This window comes from Bos taurus, chromosome 5 (assembly GCF_002263795.3).
Source record: "Bos taurus isolate L1 Dominette 01449 registration number 42190680 breed Hereford chromosome 5, ARS-UCD2.0, whole genome shotgun sequence".
In the NCBI taxonomy this organism is placed as follows: Eukaryota; Metazoa; Chordata; class Mammalia; order Artiodactyla; family Bovidae; genus Bos; species Bos taurus.
Genome location: NC_037332.1, coordinates 57892247 through 57911675, shown reverse-complemented (window position 1 = coordinate 57911675; position 19429 = coordinate 57892247). Strand labels below are relative to the sequence as shown.

The window sequence follows — 19429 nt, the reverse complement described above, 5'->3', positions numbered from 1 at the left end:
AATGAGTGACTTCACTTTCACTGGTAGCCTGAAAACTCCTAGAGGGAAGAGATCCAGTTAATTGTTGGATCTCCAGTCTCTGATATTATGCTCTTTATGTAATAGATGCCTATTAAGTATTTCTTTGTGTGAGTAAGTGTAGATTATCTGAATAATCTGTGGACTTTATTTAATAATAATGTATCAGTACTAGTTCATTGGTCTTCCCTGGTAAATCAGTTGGTAAAGAATCCACCTGCAGAGTAGGAGACCTGGGTTTGATCCCTGGGTTGGGAAGATCCCCTGGAGAAAGGAATGGTTACCCACTCTAGCATTCTTGCCTGAAGAATTCCATGGACAGAGGAGCCTGGTGGGTTGCAATTCATGGGGTCATAAAGAGCTGGACACGACTGAGTGAATATCAATTTTATTATAGTAACTTTATTTATTATAGTTCCAAAGTGCAAACAACCCAAAAGTCCACCATGACTGAGCAGATTAAAAGGGAATATATATGGCAAACATATAGATGATTCTCAAAAACATCCTGAGTGGAAATCAGATTTAAAAACTGGTTCCAATCATACAAAATTCTTGACAACTAATTTATACTGACAAAAAGCAAATTAATGATTATTTGGGGGGCCACGAGTAAAGGAATGGATTGAATTGCAAAGGGAAATGAGGGAGATTTTTTATGATGGAAATGCAATGTATCTTGCATTGCATCTTGAGGTATCTTGGTTGTGGTGGTGGTTTCACAGATATATACATTTTTTCCAAACTCACTGAACTGCAAATCTTTTAATGATTGCAGATTATTATACATAAAAGAAAGAAAGAAAGATAGCACTAACTCATGTCCAACTCTTGTGACCCTATGGGCTGTAGCCTGCCAGGCTCCTCTGTCCTTGGGATTTTCCAAGCAAGAATACTGCAGTGGGTTGCCATTTCCTTCTCCGATGCATGAAAGTGAAAAGTGAAAGTGAAGTCGCTAAGTCATGTCCAACTCTTAGCGGCCTCATGAACTGCAGCCTACCAGGCTCCTTCATCCATGGGATTTTCTAGGCAAGAGTACTGGAGTGGGGTGCCATTGCCTTCTCCATCTCTTTTTAAGTATACTTTCTTTTTCTAATGCTTATTTGTTTGTTTATTAATTTATCTGGCTGCCCTGGTCTTAGTTGCAGCATGTGGGCTCTTCATTGTGGCATGTGGGATGCTGGCATCCCTAGTTCAGTTCAGTTCAGTCACTCAGTCGTGCCCGACTCTTTGCGACCCCGTGAATCGCTGCATGCCAGGCCTCCCTGTCCATCACCAACTCCTGGAGTTCACTCAGACTCACGTCCATCGAGTCAGTGATGCCATCCAGCCATCTCATCCTCTGTCATCCCCTTCTCCTCCTGGCCCCAATCCCTCCCAGCATCAGAGTCTTTTCCAATGAGTCAACTCTTCACTTGAGGTGGCCAAAGTACTAACCAGGGATAAAATCCAGGACCCCTGCATGCTCAGAGTCTTAACCACTAGACCACCAGAAAGAAAGAAAGAAAAGTGAAGTCGCTCAGTTTGTCTGACTCTTTGCCACTCCATGGATTGTAGCCCACTAGGCTCCTCGGTCCATGGCATTTTCCAGGCATGCATATACTGCAGTGGGTTGCCATTTCCTTCTCCAGGGGATCTTCCTGACCCAGGGATCGAACCCGGGTCTCCCAAATTGTAGGCAGACACATAACCATCTGAGCTACATCCTAAATATACTTCCTATTTGGAGAATCAGAGGTGTAAGATTCACAATAGGTATTTCTTATAAATGTCTCAGTAGGATGTCAAAGTCGCTGTTAACAAACTGATTATTAAGTAAGAGAAAAAAGTGCATGTGAACTGGCTTGCTGGGATATTTCATTCGTATTCTAATATTATGTTCTTATGACATTTGTTTCTTCAGGTGGATTCACTCTTGACTTGACAGGAGGCAGTGATGAGAAATCATACAATAACAACATTCATCCTCCTGGGACTGACAGATGACCCAAAACTACAAGTTCTGCTTTTTGTATTTTTGTTTCTCACCTACATGTTGAGTGTAGCTGGGAACCTCATCATTATCACCCTCACACTTTTGGATTCCCATCTCAAAATGCCCATGTATTATTTCCTCCGAAATTTCTCTGTCTTGGAAGTCTCATTCACCACGGTCTGTATCCCCAGATTCCTGTATTCTATGGCAACTGGAGATAATACTGTTACCTACAATGCTTGTGCCACCCAATTATTTTTTGTTGTCCTCTTTGCAGCAACTGAATTTTTTCTCCTTGCAGCCATGTCTTATGACCGCTACATGGCCATTTGTAAACCCCTGCACTACACCACTATCATGAACAACAGAGTCTGCACTGCCCTCGTTCTCTGCTGTTGGTTGGCTGGCCTGTTGATCATCCTCCCACCTCTTGGCATGGGCCTCCAGCTGGAATTCTGTGACTCGAATGTGATAGATCATTTTGGCTGTGATACATCTCCTATTCTACAGATAACTTGCTCAGACACAGTGTTAATAGAGAGAATTGCTTTGAGTTTTGCTGTGCTGACACTCATTTTTACCTTACTGTGTGTGGTCCTCTCCTATACATACATCGTCAAGACCATTCTAAGATTCCCTTCTGCCCAACAAAGGCAAAAGGCTTTTTCCACCTGTTCTTCCCACATTATTGTTGTTTCCATCACCTATGGCAGCTGCATCTTCATCTACATCAAGCCTTCAGCAAAGGAAGGAGTGGCCTTCAACAAAGTGGTGTCTGTGCTCACAACTTCAGTTGCCCCTTTGCTTAATCCATTCATCTACACACTTCGAAATAAACAAGTGAAAGAGGCCTTTAAAGACACAATAAAACAAGTTGTATTTCTCACAAAGAAGTAAGAGACTATTAGTGTTTTGAGACCAAGGTAAATTAAATTTAAATCTTAATAACTCAGAAGTAACAATTGTGAATTTGCCAAATAAATGGGTTCTTTCTTTTTTTTAATTAAATTTATTTATTTTAATTAGAGGCTAATTACTTTACAATATTGCGTTGGTTTTGCCATACATCAACATGAATCCGCCATGGGTGTACAACGTGTTCCCAATCCTGAAAGCCCCTCCCACCTCCCTCCCCATACCATCCCTTTGGGTCATCCCAGTGCACTATCCCCAAGCTTCCTGTATTCTGCATCAAACCTGGACTGGTGATTTGTTTCTTATATGATATTATACATGTTTCAATGCCATTCTCTCAAATCATTCCATCCCTCCCTCTCCCACAGAGTCCAAAAGACTGTTCTATACATCTGTGTCTCTTTTACTGTCTCACATACAAGGTTGTCATTACAATATTTCTAAATTCCATATATATGTGTTAGTATACTGTATTGGTATTTTTCTCTCTGGCTTACTTCACTCTGTATAATCGGCTCCATTTTCATCCACCTCATTAGAACTAATTCAAATGTATTCTTTTTAATGGCTGAATAATATTCCATTGTGTATATATACCACAGCTTTCTTATCCATTCATCTGCTGATGGACATCTAGGTTGCTTCCATGTCCTGGCTATTATAAACAGTGCTGCGATGAACATTGGGGTACACATGTCTCTTTCAATTCTGGTTTCCTCGGGTGTATGCCCAGCAGTGGGATTGCTGGGTCGTATGGCAGTTCTATTTCCAGTTTTTTAAGGATTCTCCACACTGTTCTCCATAGTGGCTGTACTTGTTTGCATTCCCACCAACAGTGTAAGAGGGTTCCCTTTTCTCCACACCCTCTCCAGCATTTATTGTTTGTAGACTTTTGGATTGCAGCCATGCTGACTGGCGTGAAATGGTACCTCATTGTGGTTTTGATTTGCATTTCTCTGATAATGAGTGATGTTGAGCATCTTTTCATGTGTTTGTTAGCCATCTGTATGTCTTCTTTGGAGAAATGTCTAAAGAACTAAATAGTTCTTTGGCCCATTTTTTGATTGGGTCGTTTATTTTTCTGGAATTGAGCTGCAGGAGTTGCTTGTATATTTTTGAGATTAGTTGTTTGTCAGTTGCTTCATTTGCTATTATTTTCTCCCATTCTGAAGGCTGTCTTTTCACCTTGCTTAGAGTTTCTTTTGTTGTGCAGAAGCTTTTAATTTTAACTAGATCCTATTTGTTTATTTTTGCTTTTATTTCCAATATTCTGGGAGGTGGGTCATAGAGGATCCTGCTGTGATTTATGTCAGAGTGTTTTGCCTATGCTCTCCTCTAAGAGTTTTATACATCCATTTTGAGTTTATTTTTGTGTATGGTGTTAGAAGGTGTTCTAGTTTCATTCTTTTACAAATGGTTCACCTGTTTTCCCAGCACCACTTGTTAAAGAGATTGTCTTTTCTCCATTGCATATTCTTGCCTCCTTTGTCAAAGATAAAGTGTCCATAGGTGCATGGGTTTATCTCTGGGCTTTCTATTTTGTTCTATTGATCTATATTTCTGTCTTTGTGCCAGTACCATACTGTCTTCCTGACTATGGCTTTGTAGTAGAGCCTGAAGTCAGGCAGGTTGATTCCTCCAGTTCCATTCTTCTTTCTCAAGATTGCTTTGGCTATTCGAGGTTTTTTGTATTTCCATACAAATTGTGAAATTATTTGTTCTAGCTCTGTGAAAAATACCGTTGGTAGCTTGATAGGGATTGCATTGAATCTATAGATTGCTTTGGGTAGTATACTCATTTTCACTATATTGATTCTTCCAATCCATGAACATGGTATATTTCTCCATCTGTTAGTGTCCTCTTTGATTTCTTTCACTAGTGTTTTATAGTCTGTATATAGGTCTTCAGTTTCTTTAGGTAGATATATTCCTAAGTATTTTATTCTTTTCATTGCAATGGTGAATGGAATTGTTTCCTTATTTTCTCTATTTTCTCATTATTAGTGTATAGGAATGCAAGGGATTTCTGTGTGCTGACTTTATATCCTGCAACTTTACTATATTCATTGATTAGCTCTAGTAATTTTCTGGTAAAGTCTTTAGGGTTTTCTATGTAGAGGCTCATGTCATTTGCAAAAAGTGAGAGTTGTATTTCTTCTTTTCCAATTTGGATTCCTTTTATTTCTTTTTCTGCTCTGATTGCTGTGGCCTAAACTTCCAAAACTATGTTGAATAGTAATGGTGAAAGTGGGCACCCTTGTCTTGTTCCTGACTTTAGGGGAAATGCTTTCCATTTTTCACCATTGAGGATAATGTTTGCTGTGGGTTTGTCATATATAGCTTTTATTATGTTGAGGTATGTTCCTTCTATTCCTGCTTTCTGGAGAGTTTTTATCATAAATAGATGTTGAATTTTGTCAAAGGCTTTCTCTGCATCTATTGAGATAATCATATGGCTTTTATTTTTCAATTTGTTAATGTGGTGTATTACATTGATTTGCAAATATTGAAGAATCCTTGCATCCCTGGGATAAAGCCCACTTGGTCATGGTGTATGATCTTTTTAATGTGTTGTTGGATTCTGATTGCTAGAATTTTGTTAAGGATTTTTGCATCTATGTTCACCAGTGATATTGGCCTGTAGTTTTCTTTTCTTTTCTTTTTTTTTTTTTTTTTTTTTTTTTTGTGGCATCTTTGTCAGGTTTTGATATTAGGGTGATGGTCGCCTCATAGAATGAGTTTGGAAGTTTACCTTCCTCTGCCATTTTCTGAAAGAGTTTGAGTAGGATAGGTGTTAGCTCTTCTCTAAATTTTTGGTAGAATTCAGCTGTGAAGCCGTCTGGACCTGGGCTTTTGTTTGCTGGAAGATTTCTGATTACAGTTTCAATTTCCGTGCTTGTGATGGTCTGTTAAGATTTTCTATTTCTTCCTGGTTCAGTTTTGGAAAGTTGTACTTTTCTAAGAATTTGTCCATTTCTTCCACGTTGTCCATTTTTCTGGCATATAATTGTTGATAGTAGTCTCTTATGATCCTTTGTATTTCTGTGTTGTCTGTTGTGATCTCTCCATTTTCATTTCTAATTTTATTGATTTGATTTTTCTCCCTTTGTTTCTTGATGAGTCTGGCTAATGGTTTGTCAATTTTATTTATCCTTTCAAAGAACCACCTTTTGGCTTTGTTGATTTTTGCTATGGTCTCTTTTGTTTCTTTTGCATTTATTTCTGCCCTAATTTTTAAGATTTCTTTCCTTCTACTAACCCTGGGTTCTTCATTTCTTCCTTTTCTAGTTGCTTTAGGTGTAGAGTTAGGTTATTTATTTGACTTTTTTCTTGTTTCTTGAGGTATGCTTCTATTGCTATGAACTTTCCCCTTAGCACTGATTTTACAGTGTCCCATAGGTTTTGCGTTGTTGTGTTTTCATTTTCATTCACTTCTATGCATATTTTGATTTCTTTTTTTATTTCTTCTGTGATTTGTTGGTTATTCAGCAGCGTGTTGTTCAGCCTCCATATGTTGAAATTTTTAATAGTTTTTCTCCTGTAATTGAAATCTAATCTTACTGCATTGTGGTCAGAAAAGGTGCTTGGAATGATTTCAACTTTTTTGAATTTACCAAGGTGAGATTTATGGTCCAGGATGTGATCTATCCTGGAGAAGGTTCCGTGTGCCCTTGAGAAAAATGTGAAATTAATTGTTTGGGGGTGAAATGTCCTATAGATATCAATTAGGTCTAACTGGCCTATTGTATCATTTAAAGTTTGTGTTTATTTGTTAATTTTCTATTTAGTTGTTCTATCCATAGGTGTGATTGGGGTATTAAAGTCTCCCACTATTATTGTCTTATTGTTAATTTCTCCTTTCATACTTGTTAGCATTTGTCTTACATATTCCGGTGCTCCTATGTTGGGTGCATATATATTTATAACTGTTATATCTTCTTCTTGGATTGATCCTTTGATCATTATGTAGTGTTCTTCTTTGTCTCTTTTCACAGCCTTTGTTTTAAAGTCTATTTTATCTAATATGAATATTGCTACTCCTGCTTTGTTTTGATCCCTATTTGCATGGAATATCTTTTTACAGCCCTTCACTTTCAGTCTGTATGTGTCCTTTGTTTTGAGGTGGGTCTCTTGTAGACAACATATGTAGGGGTCTTGTTTTTGTATCCATTCAGCCAGTGTTTGTCTTCTGGTTGGGGCATTCAACCCATTTACGTTTAAGGTAATTATTGATAAGTATGATCCCGTTGCCATTTACTTTATTGTTTTTAGTTCGAGTTTATACACCGTTTTTGTGTCTCCTGTCTAGAGAATATCCTTTAGCATTTGTTGGAGAGCTGGCTTGGTGGTACTGAATTCTCTCAGCTTTTGCTTTTCTGTAAAACTTTTGATTTCTCCTTCATATTTGAATGAGATCCTTGCTGGGTACAGTAATCTGGGCTGTAGGTTATTTTCTTTCATCACTTTAAGTATGTCTTGCCATTCCCTCCTGGCCTGAAGAGTTTCTATTGAAAGATCAGCTGTTATCCTTATGGGAATCCCCTTGTGTGTTATTTGTTGTTTTTCCCTTGCTGCTTTTAATATTTGTTCTTTGTGTTTGGTCTTTGTTAATTTGATTAATATGTGTCTTGGGGTGTTTCACCTTGAGTTTATCCTATTTGGGACTCTCTGGGTTTCTTGGACTTGGGTGATTATTTCCTTCCCCATTTTAGGGAAGTTTTCAACGATTATCTCCTCATGTATTTTCTCATGGTCTTTTTTTTTTTTTTTTTTTTGTCTTATTCTTCTGGGATTCCTATGACTCAAATGTTGGAGCGTTTAATATTGTCCTGGAGGTCTCTGAGATTGTCTTCATTCTTTTAATTCGTTTTTCTTTTTTCCTCTCTGATTCATTTATTTCTACCATTCTATCTTCTAATTCACTAATCCTATCTTCTGCCTCCGTTATTCTACTATTTGTTGCCTCCAGAGTGTTTTTTATCTCATTTTTTGCATTATTCATTATATATTGACTCTTTTTTATCTCTTCTAGGTCCTTGTTAAACCTTTCTTGCACCTTCTCAATCCTTGTCTCCAGGCTATTTATCTGTGATTCCATTTTGATTTCAAGATTTTGGATCATTTTCACTATCATTATTCGGAATTCTTTATCAGGTAGATTCCCTATCTCTTCCTCTTTTGGTTGGTTTGGTGGGCATTTATCCTGTTCCTTTACCTGCTGGGTATTCCTCTGTCTCTTCATCTTGTTTATATTGCTGAGTTTGGGGTGTCCTTTCTGTATTCTGGCAGTTTGTGGAGTTCTCTTTATTGTGGAGTTTCCTCACTGTGAGTGGGGTTGTATAGGTGGCTTGTCAAGGTTTCTTGTTTAGGGAAGCTTGTGTTGGTGTTCTGGTGGGTGGAGCTGGATTTCTTCTCTCTGGAGTGCAATAAAGTGTCTAGTAACGAGTTATGAGATGTCGATAGTTTTGGAGTAACTTTGGGCAGCCTGTATATTGAAGCACAGGGCTGTGTTCCTGTGTTGCTGGAGAATTTGTGTGGTATGTCTTGCTCTGGAACTTGTTGGCCCTTTGGTGGTGCTTGGTTTCAGTGTAGGTATGGTTGCGTTTGATGAGCTCCTATCGATTAATGTTCCCTGGAGTCAGGTGTTCTCTGATGTTCTCAGGATTTGGACTTAATCCTCCTGCTTCTGGTTTTCTGTCTTATTTTTACAGTAGTCTCAAGACTTCTCCTTCTATACAGCACCATTGATAAAACATCTTTTGAAGACAATGGGCTGCTTTTCTGGATGCCTGATGTCCTCTGCCAGCATTCAGAAATTGTTTTGTGAAATTTACTCAGCGTTTAAATGTTCTTTTGATGAATTTGTGGGGGAGAAAGTGGTCTCCCCCACCTATTCCTCCACCATCTTCAAATAAATGGTTTCTTTATATTCTGCAGATTCATCAAGCTAATCCAACCCCAGCAAGATTTTTCTCTTATAATACAAAAGCCAAAATAAAGCTTTTTCTTCTTTTCTTCAAGCTTATTTCATTCAGTATGTTTTTTTCAATTAATGCATGTTCCAGAGACCAGATTCCCCAAAATAACCCATGTCATAAAAAAGAAATTTAAATAAATAAAATTATATTTCTGATCATATGGCCATCTCATGATACAGAATATAAATTCCCAGACAGCATTTCTCACTCATTGGGAAGACTTCAATATCTAATACTCATTGGGAAGATACTTCCAGTATCTAGTGTTCAATTGTACAAGAGTCATTAGTCATTAAAGATTCTTTACCAAAGCTTTAAAAATGATCTTTAAAATACTAAAACTCTCTTTCTCATTTTAAAATGTTTATTTTTCAAGAATGAGTAGACAGTATTAATAGAGAAAATTCAAAATCAGTGAAGATAATTATATTCTTTCTTTTAAATCAATTTATATACAAAAATATTTCTGCTGACCTTTCTAAAAATTATTTGGCTGTACTACATCCTGAAATACATGATTACAGAAGAGACATAAAAAGACTTCCAAAGGCTGGAGACTTCTACTGACATTACCAGTAATGGTGCTTCGACATAGACCCAAGAAGAACAAGCCCTGAATTTAGGATAAGATAAGTAAATCTTAGTTAATTAAGTTCTCCAGTATCTAAACTTTTATTATCCCTTGATTTAAGGAGAAAGTTATAAATTAGGAGGGTTGATAAAAACATCAAAAAGTTCATGATTTGGGAAGGATATTCTAAGGAGTGTTTTGTTGCTTATCCTAGACTACTGAAGATAAAATCCAGGTATAGTGTGAAAAAAGTAATAGACTTACAGAAGATAGAAATGGTAAAACAGTAACAGTTACACAAGGACCTTGGATCAAATGATTAAAAATCTTTCTATTAAATGGTAATGACAGTCTTTGTAGTTCTGCACTTGTGAAAATAAAATTTTGTGCTTTCACAATATTATCTATGTTTATTAACCATCACCTCATTGCTAAAATGTACTTTTTATTTCTATATTTTAATTGTTCTTTACATGATAATGGCCATAGCATGAGTGCAAGCTTCTTCTATACTTCAAAAATATTCAGGGAAAATGGGACTCTATTCTCCAAGACCTTTCTTCTTTTTCCATTTAAAATTTCTAAAACACCAAGAGTCCATACTGATACAAACAAATGATGGAATAAATTAACAAAGGAGGGAGAAATATTGTGCAGAAGGATCCCAAATAGTTCATATAGATACTCCTCTTATAGAGGAGAAACTGACAAACACTACAGCAGTCAGATAATCCAGATCAACACCATAAATCATGTTGATAGTATGTATCCTTGACAGCATGTGAAAAAAAAATGTCACTTTACCTCTGTGGTCTTCTTCCCAATCTTGTCAGACAACTTCCAATAGTGGGCATCTTATATTAATAAAATATCTAACCAGCAACCCTCAAAGCTGCCAAAGTTTTCAAATATAAGAAAGTCTGAGAAACTGTCACAGGTAAGAGGAGCCTAAGGAGATCTGAACGCTAAATGTAGCATAGTGTCCTAGATGAGGTCATGGAATAGAAAAAACAATAAAAATAAAAATACCTGTGTAAGCTAAGGAAATCTGAATAAACTGTGGACTTTATTTAATAATAATGTATCAGTACTAGTTCATTGGGCTTCCCTGATAGTTCAGTTGGTAAAGAATCCACCTGTATGTATGGCAAAACCAATACAATATTGTAAAGTAATTAACCTCCAATTAAAATAAATAAATTTATATTAAAAAAAAAATAATCCACCTGCAAAATAGGAGCCCCAGGTTTGATCCCTGGGTTGGGAAGATCCCCTGGAGAAGAGATAGGCTACCCACTCCAGTATTCTTGGGCTTCCCTTGTAGCTCAGCTGAGAAAGAATCTGCCTGAAATGTGGGAGACCTGGGTTCAATCCCTGGGTTGGGAAGATCACATGAAAAAAAGAAAGGCTGCCCACTTCAGTATTCTGGCCTGGAGAATTCCAAGCACAGTATGGGGAATCACAAAGAGTTGAACACGACTGCGAGACTTTCACTTTCACTTTTTCACTAGTTCATTAATGGTAACAAATGCATCATCCTAATGTAAGATTTTAAAAGGATAATTTGGGTATATAGTATATAGGAATCACCCTTACTATCTACTCTGTGGGAGCTCAATTGTGTCTGACTCTTGGTAACCCTACAGACTGTAGCCCTCCAAGCTCCTCTCTCCATGGGAGTATCCAGGAAAGAATACTGGAGTTGGCTGCTACATCCTTCTCTGGGGGATCTTCCCAACCCAGGGATCGAACCCATGTTTCTTACATCTCCTGACATGGGAGGCGGGTTCTTTACCACTAGGGCCACCTGGGAAGCTCACTACCTTCTCCATTTTCCTATAAATCTAAAATGTTCTTTTTTTTTAAGTTCTTAAAAAAATAAAATCTATTTAAAAATAAATATAAATCCTCAAGTTAAATAGCAACTATTTCTCCATGCTGAGAAAAATCCGTGGAGACTTAAGTGATGGAATTGAATGAAGACATAAAGATGTGTTTTGCCAGCCACTCAATCAAAAGACCCCTCCCAACTCCATTGTTCTGTCTCTCATTCTTCTCCTTAGTCTCCTGATGACCTGTATTTGATGCTCTCATTGCAATTTTGTTACCAATCTCTCTGGGATGACTTGTCTTAAACATCTACTTAACTTTGTTCTTGGAGAGGGCAACAAAATGTCTTTATTAGTCCCTCAGAACCAGGATCCCTAAGGAATGTATTGTTTCTCAGCACAATTGATCCCAAAGTGGCTGTTCTGAAGAGAGAGAAAATATGTTACTTTGGATGTTTAAGAACCTCTAAAAAGTTAATGATAGTGCAATGGTAAAGAATACATTTGCCAATGCAGGAGACACAAGAGATGCCGCTTTGATTCCTGGGATGGGAAGCTCCCCTGGAGCAGGAAATGGCAACCCACTCCAGTATTCTTGCCTGGGAAATCCCATAGACAGAGGAGCCTGGTGGGCTACAGTTCATGGGATTACAAGAGTCAGACATGACTGAGCAACTGAGCATATATGTCTGTGTATATGATGGAAGCGCAATACTACTTTCTGTTCTGCTAGGACCAATAAGGGGATAGAACCCACCTTAGACTCAGAAAAGATTAGAAAAGTGGAAAAGTAAGCAGAGAGCATTTCTTTAAGAAAACTGGATCAACAAATATATGTCTGTCTTTTAAAACTCTTTGGGTTAATATTTCCACCTGGGCAAAATGTTTCAGACAAATATAAAAATTAGAAATAATTAATGATATTTGCTGGCGTTAATACTAGATGAAAGCAAAGTATAAGTTTCTTACAGAGTTTCAGTCTGGATGACTGGAATTATACTGCTCTTGACACAAATAGGCAATTAACATGGAGAATCAGCATTGTGCTTTTTGATCATTTCTCCAAATTGGTCTTTCCACCTTCTTTCAAGATTCTTACTTCTTAAATCCACATTCATACTCTTTCCAGAATAATCTTCCATAAATGAATTTGAGCTTTTCACATTCCTCAAAAAAATTCTTCAGTGCCTCCTTGAGGACAGATTTTAGTCAAATCTTCTTAAGATAGCACTCTAGGACTTTAGTCATCCAGTGTAAAAATTCTTTCTCACTGTCCTCTTCTAATATTTCAGGCCTTCTGTTCAGTCAACATGAGATCATGCAGCAGAATTTCTGCAATGCAGTTTCTTCAGTCTAGAAGATCCATCCATTTTTGAAAAATAATTGCTTCTAACATAAAATTGCAAATCAACTATACCTCAATAAAAATAATTTTAATAAATAAAAATAACTGCTTTATTGATATATAATTCACAAACCATAAAACTCATCCTTTTTTAATTGAATGATTCTTTAAATTCTATAGTGCTTTACAATTTTCAAAAATTCCACACATATGCTTTCATATAATCCTGTAATAACCTTTCTTTTCCCTTTCCCTCTCCTTACTGGTAACCACTAGTTTGTACTCTATATTGCAGAAGTAAAAAACAAGCTTATGGCTCTAGCAGGGTGAAAAAAGGAGTAGGGCTAAATTGGGAGATTGTGATTGACATATATACCTTACTATATACATAAAGTAGATAACTAATAAGGACCTACTGTAAAACACAGGAAACTACTCAAAATTCTATAATGGCCTATACAGAAAAAGAATCTTAAAAATAGTGGATATATGTATGTATATAACTGAGTCACTTTGCTGTACAGCAGAAACTAACAGAACATTGTAAATCAACTATGAAAGTGTTAGTCGCCCAGTCGTATCTGACTGTTTGCAACCCCAGGGACTATAGCCCACCAGGCTCCTCCATCCATGGGATTTCCCAGGCAAGAATACTAGAGTGGGTTGCATTTCTTTCACCAGGAGATCTTCCCAACTCAGGGATCGAACACAGAGTCTCCTGTGTCTCCTCCATTGACAGGTGGATTGTTTACCATCTGAGTCACCAGGGAAGCTATAAATAAATCAGTCTGGCTTCCCTCAGGGAATTCTGAGCAGCTTCTCTCCTAAATTCATCTGAACTATCTCTAGGCCATGTGGAGAGAATCAAGTCTTTTGACTTTTCATCTGATTCTTTTTGTTTGGCAGATGACCTGTCATTGCATCTTCGTTTCTCCAAAGACACACCTCCCCCTGATGTATGATGAAAACTTCTATTTCAAAGAATTTCTTCAAGTTCAATACACTGTAGATTAATTAGTGATTTTTGAACCTGGGCTCCCAATGGAACCTTGAGTTTGTTTAGTCTGTTGTTCCCTTCACATCTATGGTGGACTCAGCAGATATAACTAATCCTGTTCTTGTAAATGTAAATTTTAGGAGGAAACCTGTCTCCCTGTTTGAAAAGGCCAAAATCTCAATTTCTCAAACTGGAGAGAGTTGCAATCAGTTTCCACAGTCTTTCCATCTTCTCAGTTAACCATAATTCAGTTCAGCTCACTTCAGTCACTCAGTCATGTCTGACTCTGCAACCCCATGAACCGGGAGGCACACCAGGCCTTCCTGTCCATCACCAACTCCTGGAGTTCACCCACACTCATGTGCATTGAGTCGGTGATGCCGTCCGACCATCATCCTCTGTCGTCCCCTTCTCCTTCTGCCCGCAATCTTTCCCAGCATCAGAGTCTTTTCAGAATACATGAACATTTTTTCCTATGATAGAGTGGAACCATAAAACTGAAATGTGTTTCTTTAAAATTTCCTAAAAGAAGAGGTGACTGGAAATTAATAGGCATTGGTTACTGAGGCGAACATTCTCACAGAACTTTTGTGTAATACTAATGTGAGGTGCACACAAATAATGTGGTGAAGTCTACACTTACTTGCCTTCAGTCATCCATTCTTGTCTAGCTTTGAGTCACACGAAGGACTTTTGTGATTAAAGTGCACTCAGAAGCCATGAAGGACCATCAAAGAGGTGAGTATAACCAAGCTGATATTTTTATCAGCATAATGACTTTAGCAGAAGACTGTAATTTGGGACAAGCTGCTATAGCAAAAATTATAGGCAAGTCTAACAAGCAAATAAGAGAAACATTACTTTGTAGAGAAAAGAGTGGAAGTTGAAAGGGGTTGTTTCATATGAAATTCCTTGTAAGGAAAGTGAGTATTTTTTAAATTTTGAAGTATAGTTGATTTACAATGTTGTGTAGTTTCTTCTGTACAGTAAAGTGACTCCATTATACACATATATATCCTTTTCCATTATGATTTGTCAAATGATATTGAATACAGTTCTCTGTGCTGTAGAGTTGGTCCATTTGTTTATCCATTTATCCATAGGTCCATTGTTTATCTACCCCATATATAATAGTTTGCCTCTGCTAATCCCAAATTCCCATTCCTACCCTCCCTTACCCACTGCCCTTCAGCAACTACAAGTCTGTTCTTGGTAAGGAAAGGAGTTCAATAAATAAATAAATAATAAGTAAATAAGTATAGTGCAGTAGTTTCCATTGGCTGGGCTTGTTGCTGGGCAAGGAAAATTCTTCCTGTCAGGGTCTGTGATTGATGTCAAGTTGTAGTGTGTGAAGGTTCTTCCTTCTGGCCTTCTGCCTCCATTTTAAATGAAGTTTCCTTCAACTTCTTTCACAACATCCTGTTTCCTTCATCCTGTATCATTGCTCTCCTTTGTTGACATATTTGTTTTTGAATAATTAAATTTACAACTGTAAAGTATAATAAAATTTGTCCTGTAAGTTCATTGATTTTGACAGATATTCACCACTCGAAACTAATAGACTCAAATTTAGGTACTAAATAATGTTGACAATATTCCAGAAGAAGAATCAACAGATAGTTCTGAGATATTGCCTTGTCCTATGACATGTGACATGATTTTGCACAAGATCTTTGAATAATGTTCATGAAAGACAGAAGGGTTAAGAACAGAGACTGATGATTTATAGAGGATACAGTCAATAGGAAAAGTTCCAAGAAAGCCCTTTCCTCTCAATCTGATGATAATGTCTCCCTCATTGTTCTCCACTACACAATCTAAATCTCCAAGCTGAGAATATAATCTTCTTTAATGAGCTTTATATTTTATAACACATTTGTCCCCATGTATATAAACACATTAGGCTATTGGTCAATGAATACATTAAGTTAGGACATTTCTATGCTACTGCACAGGAGTTTATTAATTTATTTCCCAGATGAAATTGAGATATCGAAAAAGTAGCTACTGACAGGGAAAAATAAGGAAGTTTTCAGGGACCAAAGAATAGTCCAGGGCAAGGTATCATATGAGGCTACCTGAAACCAGAATCAAAAATAAGAGATAGAATCAGATAGATAAGATGGAAAGACAGTTGGAGGTCAAAGATTTGACCTTGCACATGAAGTCTCCTATGATCAGTCCCTGAGTGACTGTATTACCTAGAATGGCAGCTAGCAGCTAACAAAAGCCATTTCACATCCCCATAATGCCATCTGTAAATCAGGTACATCTGAAAACTCTGCAACTGGACACAGTCCATTCCCTCACTGTGGAGGGCAAAGCCATGTTTCCTTAGACTCAGGGGAAACCCACCTCAAGGCTCTTTGTGGGAAATATTTTACAACAACCAAGTGAAAACCATTCTTGCAAAAAAACTACTTGGTGTTTACTGGGAGGATCCTGTTCTAAAAGGGAAAAATCAGGAGCCCTGGAGACAGAATACAGATGGGAAACATTTGAATAGCTAGAGTGTGATTAATCATAGGTTTTAAAGAGCAGTTGTCTGCCTACTACTGGTCCTAATTCAGATTCAATTAGTTAACTGACATTTACTTTGGTCAAATAGGCAGAAGTGGCATCATATAAAAGATTGATTCTCGACTCAAAAAAACAGGGGAAATGAGAACATGGAGAAGTCAGTTATCCATGCCCTCCCATCTGCCCAATAATGAAAAGCTATACACAGGTAAAGTGGAAGGAAGTTTCAGTGGCAGTATTCTTAAATGTTTAAGAACTGAATCTCTGGAATCAAATTATTTGTCTTATATCCCCACTTTACCATACCTTTGATGGATTGGTAATCTAGATGGGTAATTTAGGTTCCCTAATACTTATGAGGAGCTTCATTCAAGGCTGACCAGTAAAGAATCCAACTGCCAACACAAGAGACATAGGTTCAATCCCAGGGATGGGAAGATCCCTTGGAGAAAGAAATGGTAACCCATTCCAATATTGTTGCCTGGGAAATTCCATGGACAGAGGAGCCTGGCAGACTACAGTTCATGGGGTCACAAAGAGTCAGATACAACTTAGCAACTAAACAACAATACTTAGTCCTCATCTTCAAAGTGTGAATTACAATACTACAGACCTCAGAGAGTTGCTACATTCAGTTCAGTTCAGTCGCTCAGTCATGTCCAACTCTTTGTGACCCCATGAACCACAGCACCACAGGCCCCCCTGTCCATCACCAACTCCCAGTGTCCATCCAAACCCATGTCCATTGAGTTCGTGATGTCATCCAACTATCTTATCCTCTGTCGTCCCCTTCTCCTCCTGCCCTCAATCTTTCCCAGCATCAGGGTCTTTTCCAATGAGTCAGCTCTTCTCATGAGGTGGCCAAAGTATTGGAGTTTCAGCTTCAATATCAGTCCTACCAATGAACACCCAGGACTGATCTCCTTTAGGATGGACTGGTTGGATCTCCTTGCAGTCCAAGGGACTCTCGAGAGTCTTCTCCAACACCACAGTTCAAAAGCATCAATTCTTCAGCGCTCAGCTTTCTTTATAGTCCAACTTTCATATCCATACACAACCACTGGAAAAACCATAGCCTTGACTAGACAGACCTTTGTTGGCAAAGTAATGTCTCTGCTTTTTAATATGCTGTCTAGGTTGGTCATAACTTTTATTCCAAGGAGTAAGTGTCTTTTAATTTATGCCTGCAGTCACCATCTTCAGTTATTTTGGAACCCAGAAAAATAAAGTCAGCCACTGTTTTCACTGTTTCCCCATCTATTTGCCATGAACTGATGGGACCGGATGCCATCGTCTTAGTTTTCTGAATGTTGCGCTTTAAGCCAACTTTTTCACTCTCCTCTTTCACTTTCATCAAGAGACTCTTCTTCACTTTCTGCCATAAGGGTCATGTCATCTGCATATCTGAGGTTTTTGATATTTCTCTTGGCAATCTTGATTCCAGCTTGTGCTTCCTCCAGCCCAGCATTTCTCATGATGTACTCTGCATATAAGTTAAGTAAGCAGGGTGACAATATACAGCCTTGACGAACTACTTTTCCTATTTGGAACCAGTCTGTTGTTCCATGTCCAGTTCTAACTGTTGCTTCCTGACCTGGATATAGGTTTCTCAAGAGGCAGGTCAGGTGGTCTGGTATGTTGAGATAAACTATGTAATGTATGTAACACTACATCTGGCACCTAGTTTATGAAATGTTAGCTGTTCGCCTAATAAAATTTGGAAGTTAATTTGAAGGAAGAAAAATGGACTTCCTTTTCCAGGAGCATCTTTTCTATGATTGAAATTTATTATCAGAAATATACTTTCCAATTAAAACAAAATATCTCTAGAATCAATAGTTCAAAATATTTTGAATTTTTTAAAAACTTAATGTAGCTTTTGAAAATTGAATATTGAACCATGTTCTGACTTTACAACAAGAAAGCTATTAGAAAGAAGCTTTCCAAATAAGAAGACACCCTCACTAAGTGGTTAACCTTTCATATAATACGTAATTCACTTATTAAGTTTTCCAGAGAATTTTAGAGACCAAGAAACCGAAATACGTGAACTAGTAATTGTTGGAAGCTAGAGAACAGTTTAGAGTTAGAAAATCTGAATATCACAAAACAGATTCCTAAAACTTTTTTACTCACACTTTTATAGGAAAGAAAATATATAATTAAGATTCAGGAGACAAATTTATTTTCTTGCCAATTATGAGACAGTTATACATTTATTTCCAACAATTTGTCCTAAATATCAGAATTAGAGGACTGAACAAAATGGTTGACAGTATCAGCTGCATTTAAAATTGTATTAATCTGTTCATAATTTATAAATAACATTTTTATATAAAGGGGACTGGTATTCATTAAGTTTGGGTGCTTTTTTTAATAAACAAAGAGATAAAAGGAAATAAATAAGAGAGTGTGGAAGAGACAGCTAAGTTTGCAGCACAGTCTGAATGAGGTATTCTGATTTGGCAGAAAGTCTTGAAAGGTCAGGGTACCAGGACAAGTCCAGAAGATAAATTTATGTGCATGTGTAGAGTGAGTTCAAAAAGAGGTGAATGGATTAAGAAATATGGTCAGCATGTTATGCCACAAACTGCAAACAGTAAATGACAAGTACTTCTTTCTCTCTTGGAAAGAAGAGATCATACTCTGTGCTACATATATGAAGAGCTCTATTAATAATTAGACTTTCCAAGGAGGCACTACTTGTGAGACTCCAGAAGTCCTCAAAATAAAAGTGGATAGAAAAGTTTATGGAAGTCTGGGAAATAAATTAAGGAGGATAGAACTATGATCACAGTGAAGGAAAGAATGGAAAGGGTACCAAACTTCACTTAACCAAAGAGGGAAAGTAAGAGACTTCCCTGGTGGTCCAGTGGTTGAGAATTTGCCTTCTAATGCAGGGAATGCAGGTTCAACCCCTGGTAAGGGAACAAAGAGCCCCTATGTCGTTGTTGTTTAGTTGCTAAGTCATGTCTGACTCTTTTGCAACTCGCCAGGCTCCTCTATCCATTGGGCTTCCCAGGCAAGAAGACTGTACTGGAGTGAGTTGCCATTTCCTTCTCCAGGGGATCTTCCCAATTCAGGGATCAAACCCAGGTCTCCTGCACTGGCAGGTGGATTCTTTACCACTGACCCACCAGAGAAGCCCAAGATCCCACATGCCACAGGGTAACTAAGCCTGCATGCCACAACTAGAAAGGCCTGAGAGCCACCAACTAGTGAGCCTGTGTATTCCAAAGCCCATGTTCTGCAAGAAGAGAAGCCTGCAGGCTGCAGTGAAG

General features: G+C 37.7%; 1 protein-coding gene and 1 long non-coding RNA gene across 3 annotated transcripts in view; one reads left to right on the top strand and one right to left on the bottom strand.

Moving 5' to 3' along the window:
* LOC132345396 (uncharacterized) overlaps window positions 1-19429 on the bottom strand; it is an 88086-nt gene that overhangs the window by 15464 nt on the left and 53193 nt on the right. The gene's annotated exons all lie outside the window — the stretch shown is intronic.
* Window positions 1955-2890, top strand: OR6C2F (olfactory receptor family 6 subfamily C member 2F). The gene has a single exon (NM_001390331.1). It carries the CDS (start codon window positions 1955-1957, stop codon window positions 2888-2890), a length of 936 nt encoding a protein of 311 aa, NP_001377260.1.

What these genes read in the sequence shown, in the direction of transcription:
- OR6C2F (NM_001390331.1), top strand. Translation starts at nt 1,955, where the DNA reads ATGAGAAATCATACAATAACAACATTCATCCTCCTGGGACTGACAGAT.